Here is an 11,519-nt window from a genome sequence, read left to right on the forward strand (position 1 = left end):
TAAATTATTTTTCTTTTCTGAAATAAATTTTTTCTTCAAAAAAGAAAATCAAAACATAATTCTCATTATCGCCAGCAGAGGCTGCGAAGTATAATTTCATCAAACCGTTAGTTTCGAGTTTCAGTACGTGACCGACTTTTGCCGAATGACAACACAGCAAAAACTTAAATTAAATTCCAGAAAACGTCTTCAAGTCTTCTTTAATAAGGTATAAATTTCAAGAGGATCTACCATTTTTTGTCGGTCAATGACTCTAAATATTTTATTAAAATAAAGAGCTGCATCAGTTGAATCTTCATCAGTAACATATATATTTCTATTGATGATAATTAAAAATTCTAAGTGAAAAAATCAAATTCAAATAGGAAGCTGAGACATTTCTTCTAAAAAAGGTATTTAGACAATTCTTGTATTATACTTCTCCAATGATGTGAATGTATTAGATACAATCCTTGATTTTTGTAAATGAATATTTTTCAATAGATGTTTTTACAAATCATCGCAAACAATAAACATTTAAAATATTCTTATTTTCCTGAAACAAAATGTATATATTTTTTGCAATTAAGAAATTAAGAATTATGTATTTGAAAAGTCACTTGAAAATCTTAAAAATCTTGAAACTTCCCTTACTTTTAAAATTTTACTAATCTGATAATAATAATAATAATAATAATAATAATAATAATAATACAATCATTTTAAAAAATCTTATGACCTAATAATTCTTTTACAGATACATCATGTTCGTCTTTCCAATTTTTCTATTACAGTCTCTGGTAGTTGGAACTGAAGTAATAAATTCTAACATTTTAGACATCGAAAATGGGATGTTGAATAGAATAATTTCTGAGGATCCTTTAATAGAAACTCTAGACTTATCTGGTATGCAAATCAGGTCAATTCGAAGAGAAGCCTTCAATAATTTGAAAACACTTAAGACCTTGAACCTGAGAAATAATTCCCTCAAGGCTCTGCCAGAATTCATCTTCTCTAACCTCAATAATCTCGAATATTTATCACTTTCGGAAAACGAAATCATATCTTTAGATAAAGTTTTTGTTGGATTAGATAATTTGAAGGCTTTAAATATATCCTACCTTCCAAAATCGTCTATAAACCCTGGCGAATTTTTGGGTTTGCCTACAAATGTCACAATTTATATACGTGGAAACAAATTAAATTCTATTAATCTATTGCTATTTGAAAACGCCTCGTTGCTTGAAGAAAATAAAATAGAGGCATCAGGATCTAAAACAAATTATACAAATATATTCAATCATACTGTTACTCGAGACTCATACAATTTGACTGAGGTTTGCATCGACAATGGCATTGTAGTAAATATAAAAGAGGCTCAAAAAGTGGATCTTCACTGTGAAAAAATGAAATTTATTCATAAAGATAACCTTGTGAGTAACTGATAAAAATTTAATATTTGACAAAGTAATGATAATTTTTTGTTAATAAAAAATATTCTGGAAAGTAATAAGTTGGGACTACAAGAAAAATTTGCTTAATCTCATCATGAAGAGCAAATTCATCTTGCACGTATTTCCTGATACTTTTATTTTATGTTAACTAGATTTGGATGGACCTCTCTGAATTAGGAATAAAAGGATTTGGCGAAAGTTGGTACCATCTTCAAAATGTAGCTGTTATCTCTCTGAGTGCTAACGAAATTGAAAATATATCCAAAGATCTTTTAAATGAGCTACCAGTAGATGTTCTTGAAGTGATGCTGGATGAAAACAAAATTAAGAAACTACATTCAAAAGTCATCAAAAATAAGCATATCAAATTATTAAATTTATCAAAGAACTTAATAGGGGAAATCGAAGATCGAACCTTTGAACATACTAAACTTGAAACACTCTACCTGCTACTCAATCGCCTCGAAAATATGAATTTCGTCAGAACTTTACCATCATCACTAAAAACTCTCAATCTTGGTACCAACAAATTTAAATCGATTCCAAGCGGTGTGTTTAGAAGTCTTTCAAATTTGGAAGAACTTCTATTAAGTAAAAATCAAATTACAACTTTGCAAGCTGATGTTTTTTCTGGATTAAATTCTCTCAAATTGCTTGAATTGTGGTCCAATAGAATTTCTTATATTGCACCAGGTTCTTTTAGAAACTTAAGGAGTCTTAATTCTCTATATTTGAGTGGTAACTCAATTTATTTTCTTTCTAATGGAATCTTAGAAAACATGGAAGAGTTGACGGAAATTCACTTGGATGAGAATAAAATCAGGAAAATTAGAAAAGGGACTTTTAATCAATTATGCAAGTCTTTGACAAATCTTAATATCGAAAGTAATCAGCTAGATTCTATTGAACCTGGAAGTTTTGTCAACATGCCAAAGCTAACATACCTCAGTCTGCGAAACAATTTCCTCACAGTTATTAAATCTGGAACTTTTAGGGGTTTGTTTTATTTGACAGATTTGTCGATAAGTCATAATCCAATCTCAATTATTGAAAAAAATTCATTTTCAAATGTGTCAACTCTCCTTTATTTTGCACTTGATATGACAAGTACACATCTTAAAAAATTAGAAACCGGGATTTTTTCTGGGCTACCAACATCAACAAACCTCCAGGTCGAAAATAATCAGATTGAAGTAATTAAACCTGGTGCACTTGTTGTTTAACAAAAACAAATTATTTTAAATTTAATTACATTTGTATTCGCATTTGTTAGGGATTTTGGTCCAAGGAAGAAGAAATTTCTGAAACCGTTTCCCAAGCGCAGCCGCTTACCGCGCAAAATAGTGAAAATCACGAATGGTCACCCATACGAGGTTTAACCGTTCCCATCCGTGCTTAACGTTTGAGACTAAAAAAAGGATTTTTACTTTTAAATGTACATATAAAATGGTTTTTAATTATAAGAAGTCTTTTGCAATGAAGTATTTATTTTAAAATATGTAAATAAAGAGGAAAATTGGACAAAGAATGAAGATTGTTTGATTTTCCTTTTCCGAGAGTTTTATTAAGTTTCATTAACGTATCTTATTAACCCATGCCCCAAAGACATTGGAAAAACTGCGAAAGTATTGCACTAACGTAACTGATAATACATGAACCTATTCAGAATAAATCAAGGAGCGTTTCACGTAATATTAAGAGGAATGGTAACATTGAAAGATTTTGTTTGCAAAAATTATTATAACAGGTTAAGTTTTTGATTTTCAGTAATTTTTAAACTAATTTTTAATTACTTGAACAATTTTAACTTTTTTGAACAATTAATTTCTAACAGAAATTTTTAAAAAGGTATATATTATTGATGCTATGGAACTGTTTAAATTATATTCGTATTTTAAACAGACAGCTCATTGAAGAAAGAAAGAATGAATTTAGATATTCTTCAGTTTATTAATATTAATTAATGTTACCGTTTGTTTTAAAAACAATTTTTCATTGTTCATACAATTGAAAATTATTTAAATAATTTTTTTAAGCGTTAAATCGCAGGAAACTATCGACGTCGATTTCCAGACGTCAAGAAAAAAACATGATCAAATAAGTAATACATATATTAGGCACTAAACCTTTAATTTTCACTTTACATTAAAATAGTGGAATTTTCAATCCGGAAATTGATTTTAAAAAGTATAAACGAATTTTCGACGAAATAGATCAATTTGTTTTAAAATATAGAAATATTTACAAACATTTGAAAATTGAAATTAAAATTGAAAATTTGATTGACATTTTTCTTCTGCCTTAAAGGACAAAATTTTCTCGGTTGCACATTCACCTTTTTTAGTAGAAATATTATGTTTGGTTAAAAGTGGAACTGATTGGTTGAATAGTAATTTAATTTGGTTTAGGATTCAACTATTTTGTTGAAAATTTGTATCTTTATTTGAATTCAACTGTAATTGGTCAAAAATTAATTTTGTTGCTTTTTAAATATGAAGTATAACATTTTCCTTTGAGAAATTAATCTTTTTGTTTGGAATATCAGTTCATTCTATTTGTACATTCTCATTCATAATAGTGTGATGTAATCGTCCAAATTTTCGATCTCTGGTTTTTAGCGGATCTTTACGTTTCGGCACTTAGAGAATCAGAAAATCATAAAAAAATTTGTTGTCTGTCTGTATGTCTGTCTGTCTGTATGTCAGTATGTCTGTATGTATGGTTACCTGAATGTTATGCCACGCTAACTTTCGAAGGATTCGTTCAATCGAGTCAGCCTTTGATACACTTCTTAAGGTTCCCAGAATGAAGGCTAAGTTCTTTAAGCATATATTTCCAACCAAAATTTAACAAATTTAGAGAATTTTTAAATTTGCGTAATTTTTTTGGTGAAATTTTAGAAATTGTTGTAAGAGTTTCTTATAGATGGGTAAAAGAGTTGCCAATTATAAAAAAAAAAGTTTTAGTTTCGATGAAAATGAGAAAAGTTATGTGCTTTTGGAAATTTTGAAAATGTTGAGAAAAATAGAAAAAAGTATTTTTCTGATAGATTATAAATTTTATTTGAATTCATAAAAATTCATAAAAATTTGAATAAAAATTTGGTGTGAGTTTTAGAAATTTTTGTAAATTTTTCTGGTACACGGCAAAAAGATTTGCAAATTATCATAATGACATTTTTAAATTCGATAAAAATTTCAAAATTTTCAAAAAAAAATTTAAAAATTTTTTTTTAATGAGTTAATTAATATCAATCTAAATTTCTACTGCATATAAAAAATATGTATTTCAAAACTATTCTCACAAAATGTCGTAATTAATCAAAACTTCAAAAAGTTGGATCATTTTCAAGATTATCAATTTTTTATTTTAAGAGATCAGTAAGTTTGAAAGGTTGTTTCTAGTGGATTTGAACACGATTTATAAATTATCTTGATGAAGTTTTTCAATTGGACACGAATTATCGAGCGAGAAGTGCGAGTTTCAGAATGAGAATGTGATCGTCAAAGCTGTAGGTGCTTTGAGGATCTTCTTTAAAAACAAATCGAAAGAAATTTCATTTACAAATTATATCTGTAATTCCTCAGAAGTTTAAATCACAGTTTTCGATTTAGGTTATAATATTCATTATGTTTAAAAAAATGTAGTTAAAGTGTATGCATTACACGTACGAAAACGAGCGCGAAACGCGAGAGCGTACCCGCCCGTAGGGCATATATTTGAATAAGAATTAATCTTTTTTGTTTGAATGCGGAACTATTTTGTTACAAATTCGTCTTTTTTGGTTGAATTCAACTGTATAATTGGTTTTAAACAAATATTTTTTTTTGAAATATGAACTATAACATTTTTTTCGAGAATTCATATTTTTCGGTTGAAATATTAATTATGCTATGTTTTGATAGAATTAATCTTTTTTTTATGGAAAATTTAACTACTTGATTAGTAAATGAACTTCTTTAATAAAAATTATTTTTTGTTGTTGTAGGTACTTTATTTTAGTTGCAAATTCAAATCTTGTTAGACATTTAATTATCTTGTAACATTCAAATATTATTAAAAACTTTTTTTTTTGTTGAAAATTTAACAGTTTTTCTGAAAATTCATCTTTTTGGATTGAAAATGCAACCAGTTGCTAAAATTCCGTCTTTTTGGCTTAAAAATTCTCAACTGCTTTCGTTTAAATTTTAATTTAAGAATTTTAAGAATTAGTAGAAAATATAAAAAATCATCTCTTTTGATAGAAAACTAGTTTTTCTTTCTAGTTAGACATGCCACTATTTTGTTTAAAGTACAATACATTTTTACTTAAAATTTTAAGTGTATTATAATGAATTTAATATGGTATCTACAGGCTAATTTTATTTAAGATAATTTAGTCCCCTATTATTTCTCTACTTTCGTGAAAAATCGCCCTATTCCTCACGTTTTGATAGAATTTTAAACTGTGAAGTCTGTTAAAATATTACGTTTGTATTTTTTGTGTTTTAGTTTAGGCGTTTATCAAATGAAATTGATGATGAAATTTTGACCTAATCATTGTTTTGGACATTCAATCAATTATAGGTGGTGAGAACCAAAAAATATGCTTGGGAAAAATAAGGGCCACCCTGTTGTGAAAATACGTGTTCATTAATGGGAGTAATCAAAATAGTAATTCAAGAAATTATTTATTTACCTCTTTGACACTTAACATTTAACATTATTATACATAATTTAAGTAAAGTTGGTCAAATAATATATTTAAAATTAAGACTTAAACTCGATATAATGAGAACATTAATCGGAAGTCAAACACGATCAAATATCGCCTAGTATTTCTGTTATCTTTTTTAGCGAATGTGTCCGAATCCACAGAAGAATCTTAAAAATTAGGTAAGGGGGCAACAATCAGGTTGAGAGTTAATTTATTTTAAGATCATAACTTTTTGAAGCAATTATTCTCTTTTTTAATGTTCATTCCTGAACTATTTTATTTTTTGATATTTGAGCTTGAATCAGTTCGATTGGAATCGTTGTAAATTTAATATTATATCAATATTAAGGCTTTCAATTTGAAATAAAATAATTATACAATTTTGAAACTTTTAAATTAAAAAGCATACCATCGAAGATTAATATTAGATATCGGCATATATAATCTTTCCCTATATATATTTTTTTATTTTCTGACATCTAATGTTTGCAATTCAATCGACATATATTTCCCGTCAGTGCCTCCGCCCTGAACGCGAACCAAATAAAATAAATAAAAAATAAATAAAAATACAAAAACGGTAAATAAAAATAAATAACCTAAAGAAATGTAGAAATTTGGAGTTTTAAATAAAAATATTACCATTTCAAACCTCGGACTCACGACACTATTTACACATTATGACACTTTTTTTTTACCCATGCAACTGTTTTTCAACTATTCTAAAAAAAATTACACTAATGCTACTATTTCTACAAATTGCTCGCTAATGCAACTATTTTTGATTTTGCCTTCGAAAATATTTTTAAACTCCTTCATTAATTAGCTGAAATAATATAATCGCCAACCTCAAAAATCGAAATTTCCCAAACATCTTTTGAAAAAAACATGAACTTAAAACAGTGAAATTCTGTAACAAAATTTCACAAGAAGGCTTGAAAAGAAGTATGCTTTTTAAATTATTCTTTATATAAAACTTTAAGAGATAAAAAAATGTTAAATTATTTAGTAAGAATGAAAAAGTCTGTAATATAGATTTTAATGCATTTTAACGGATTTGAACAATTTTAAGAGATTTCAATAATGTCAAGGGATATTAAAACTTTTAGAGTATTTCAAAAGACTTTATCTTATTTGGTGGATTTCACGGGATTCCTGAGGATTTCAAACATTTCATCATTTTTTATGAAATGTTGAATAATATTATTAATTCCAAGATGTTTTACGAGATTTTATTCGATTTTCGTGGGATTATTATCAGGAATGTCACAAGAGTTAATAGATGTTATAAATTTCAAGGGATTTTAAGAGATTTAAAAATATTAAGGATAATTAAAAAATGTCATAGAAAAGTTTTTTTAAATGTTATTTTAAATATTGATGAACAGATACATTAAGCCATAGACCCTGTGTCGTTCTCGATAGCGTTCGCTCCTTTTACTGTTTTCAAAAGTTCGATTCTTAGTCAACCAAATTTTTTAATTGAAACGCAGTTCGAGTACTAGAAATTGAACAATAATTTATTTCACAAGACTATTCTGAAACTGTTCAAAAGCCTTAGTAGTTAAACAAATCTAAACGTCTAATTAAAACTTTATAAACTATTTTAAATTTTAAAATAGCTTCAACTCAATACATTTACAATGAAAAGCTTTTATTAAATTACTAATTATTTAAGTATTGTCTCAGTCTAAACTATTCTATATTTAAACCATTCAATTAGAACAATGTTGGAAAAAGAATTTTTTTATACTTAGCATCATTTGACTGTTTCCTTAAAATGTGCTATCATGAATTAAATATTCAGAACTAAACAATTTGAAACTGAATTGTTTGCAATAGAAAGTCTTAAACAGGTAAAATTTTAAAATCTGACATTGAACTTTATAATTTTAATTTTTGCAATTTAAAATTGTTTATTTTTCTACCTGAGTGAAAGTGCTGAATTTTTATTTATAAATAACAATCAAACCATGATTAATTTGAAATGACTTAAAATACAAATAATTCACTACTTATTTAAGAAATGTTCAGTTTAAATAAAAAATTTGATTTTTATACCTTACAATTGCGTAAAATGATATAATTTTAAGCATTAAGTAATGTATTGATTGAATCTTCAATTTAGAGCATACAATAATAACATGGAAGTGGTCAATTTATACAAAAATTATTGTTAAGAAATTTTCATTTTAATGCAATTTAATTGAATACTCTTCGAAGTTTTTATTTTATGCGTGTTAGTTATTTAGTGTATGAGTAACAAATTTCTGAATTAAAATTTTTTTAAACTGCCTATTTGAAAGTTGAAAATTTTACAAAGAGATCAACTTAAATGCTTTGATTTGAAGTTGAGTTTTAATTATATTGAATGGAAAAATGTTCAGTATTAAAATTTTTAAGTTTTTAATTTTAATGATCGTGATCAATTTTAGCGAAACGAAAAATGGCTCAGAATTTTTTCCTTGACTAAACCAGTCACTGTGATTATATAAAACTTCAAGAGATTTAAAATATGTTAAATTATTTCGTAAGAATTTAAAAATAATTGAAGAGGTTTTTAGGGATTTAAGGTAATTGCAACAGAGTGAAAAAGTCTTTTTTATAGATTTCGGTGAATTTGAACGGATTTCAACCATTTAAAGGGATTTAAAAACTTATAGGATTTTTTAAAGGACTTTATCTGATTTTGCGAATTTCACGGGATTTCAAAGATTTCAAAATTTTTTAAAGGAATTTTGAAAAATATGAACGATTCTAAGATGTTTCAAGGGATTGTACTCGATTTTTGTGGGATTACTACTAGGGATTTCACAAGAGTCAATGGATGTTACAAATTTCAAGATATTTTAAAGGATTTAAAAATATTGAGGATAATTAAAAAATTTTCAAGCTACAGATAAAAATTGTTTAGGGCTTTCAAAGTCTTTCGTAGAATTTAAGGAAATTTTATAAGTATTTTAAAAATATATCCAGGATATCAGTGATATTAACAATATTGCAAGAGATTCCAACGGATTTCTAGAGAACTTTAGGAAATAAATGATATTAAATGAAGTTCCAAGGAACGTTTAGGGATTTCTACTGATTTCAGGGATTTCAGAGATTTAAAAAGAAATGATACGATTTCAAGGGATTCTAAGGGATTGTATGGATTTTAAGGGATGTCAAAAGATTGACGCAGGGGCGCACACTCCTTCTGCCACCAAGATAGGGACGGGCTATTTCCTTATAAAAAAAAGTTTTTTCTTCATTTTTACTTAAAATCATGAATTGTTTAGTATTATTTTCAGTAAAATCAACATTTTCCAGTCCATCTCACTCAAACCCACACCCCACCCACCCAGCTCCTTGGGTAACCCCCCCCCCCAATTGGGATAGCAACCGCCACTTTTCATACATGTTTTGTGCGCCCCTGGAGGGATCATTCCAGTAAGTTTAAAAAAGTATCCAATTATTAAATAGCTCATGGCGCCATTTTTTATTAATATCTCGAAACTATTGTTGTCTGGAATCCCGTGTTTGTGATCGGTTGGTGATGTGGTTCTATTTCGTTATTTGTTTAAAGAAAGATTGCAAACTTATAAACTCTTGGTTTCTTTCTTTTAAGTATAGTTTTTTTTTCGTAAATCCAATTATTAAATGTATATGGCGGCATTTTTGACTAATATCTTGAAAAACTATTGCTACCGTGAAAATCGTGTTCATGAATGCATCAAATATGAATGAAATTGTTAAAAATAAAAAGTCTAAAAAATTATGGTTTATGAGAACTGTAAGGTTATCTAAATAATATATTCAATAATTCAATAATAATAATAATTATCAATAAAAGTATTCTCCTCAGAATTGTGAAATAGAAAATTTAAATTTATCCTTTCAAGCAACATAAGACAGAATTCAAGTAGTTTAAGTTAGTTATAAACCTTTTTGTATGCTTGTGATAGTTTTCATTTCGAACCTCATTTGATTGGGGGGTGATAGGAAGAGAGCAGGCTTTGTTGCTGTTCCTGTCTGCTCGAGTGTTTTTTATTTTTTTGTTTCTTTATTTATTTAAATTTTTGCCTTGATAAGGGTGATGTATGAGTGCCAAAACGTTGGTGATTATTTCTTAAAAATGTTTTTTTTTTTTTATTGTGAATTGATAATAATAAAAGTAAAAAAAACAAAACAAATAAAAAAGAGAAGGAAGGGGATTTGGTTGGTTACCCTCTCATTTTTCTTTCCTCTTTTTTATTTTTGTCCACAGAAAGAAAATTTTTTCTTTTCATTTTTAGAAAAAAATTGTTATTTTTTCAAATTGCAATAGACACATTTTATAGTGGTTGTCCAAATTTTGTCGTTGGATTTTTGGTTTTATTTTCAGGCATTCTGTACATTAATATTTGAATAACCCTATACAGTATAAAAATTATGCACAGTTGTGATATCCGTAAATAGTATAAATATTGAAAGTTAAATATTTTAGAATATTTGCGATGAAGTCTTCTCCATTTCTACGGTTTTTTAAAAACTGGAAAGTTTCAAATTAAAAACTTTTGATAATTTTTGGAGAATAAGGAGAAAAAAGTTTTTATTTCTCTACTGATCCAATATAAAAAATCTGAAACTTTAAAAACAAAAAAGGTTTATAGCTTATTTAATTTTTGTAGTGAAAATTCAGGTTACTCGTTATACTGTTTCAACTTTTCCAAAAAGAATTATAAATTAAACACTTCAGCGCCCAAATAATGTATATTTGTATTTATCTCTCTCGTGTTGAATATAAATTGAAATAGCTTTGTATACATCTGGATTAATTAATGAAAATTTTAGAATTATATTTTTTAGATCTGAATTTTTCTCCTTTTCATCCTTCACATAAATGTTACATTTTTCTTACCCTTGAACTTTGAAAATAAAATCTTACATAAAATTCGAATGAAATTCAAATAATGCAATTTAATTCTACCCCGATTAATATTTCATTCGGAAATAATTTAAAAACGCATTTTTTCTGTTGTTTTTTTAAATATTAAAACGCATTAAACGTGTCGCAGTATGTCACATGCGGTGTTTCTCATTATGTTAATTACATAAAGAATCTGCTAATTTTAGAGAATTGTATGTATATGTTGATTAAATTAATTTAGTTGATTAAAAAGTTGGTGGCGGATTGGTACCATCTACTGGGGCTCCTCTAAGTCTAAGTATCCCTGCGTCCCAACAATTGTTTAAACCACCCTCTGCTGGGAGTTGAAAATTTATAATGTGCTTTTTTCCTGCATCTTAGATATTTTCAGCCTTCAATTACACAGGCCAACAATTCTCAGAACCAGATACCAGACCTACTATACCCGAAGGTTTTTGCTGCGCTGAATCCGAATCTGACCTCAGAAAAATTCCATCAC

The 11,519-nt window shown here is 27.3% G+C and overlaps 2 protein-coding genes across 2 annotated transcripts in view; both read left to right on the forward strand.

Moving 5' to 3' along the window:
• The first annotated feature begins 146 nt into the window (after nt 1-146).
• LOC117175169 (slit homolog 1 protein-like) lies at nt 147-2,934 on the forward strand. The gene is made up of 3 exons (XM_033364770.1): nt 147-392; nt 737-1,412; nt 1,586-2,934. Exons 2-3 carry the CDS (start codon nt 744-746, stop codon nt 2,654-2,656), a joined length of 1,740 nt encoding a protein of 579 aa, XP_033220661.1. The 5' UTR covers nt 147-392; nt 737-743; the 3' UTR covers nt 2,657-2,934.
• The window catches only part of LOC117175170 (transmembrane protein 45B-like), a 17,726-nt gene continuing 6,369 nt past the window's right edge, over nt 163-11,519 (forward strand). Inside the window, exon 1 of the mRNA XM_033364772.1 lies at nt 163-208. The gene's annotated coding sequence lies outside the window, so the exon portion shown is untranslated. The remainder of the gene's footprint in view (nt 209-11,519) is intronic.

The sequence above is a fragment of the Belonocnema kinseyi genome, chromosome 6, assembly GCF_010883055.1.
Source record: "Belonocnema kinseyi isolate 2016_QV_RU_SX_M_011 chromosome 6, B_treatae_v1, whole genome shotgun sequence".
Classification (NCBI taxonomy): Eukaryota; Metazoa; Arthropoda; class Insecta; order Hymenoptera; family Cynipidae; genus Belonocnema; species Belonocnema kinseyi.

Excerpts from the sequence above, each read along its gene's own strand:
- LOC117175169 (XM_033364770.1), top strand. The coding sequence starts at position 744 with ATGTTCGTCTTTCCAATTTTTCTATTACAGTCTCTGGTAGTTGGAACT. Across the intron at positions 1,413-1,585 it reads TTATTCATAAAGATAACCTT|ATTTGGATGGACCTCTCTGA; the intron begins GTGAGTAACTGA and ends TATGTTAACTAG.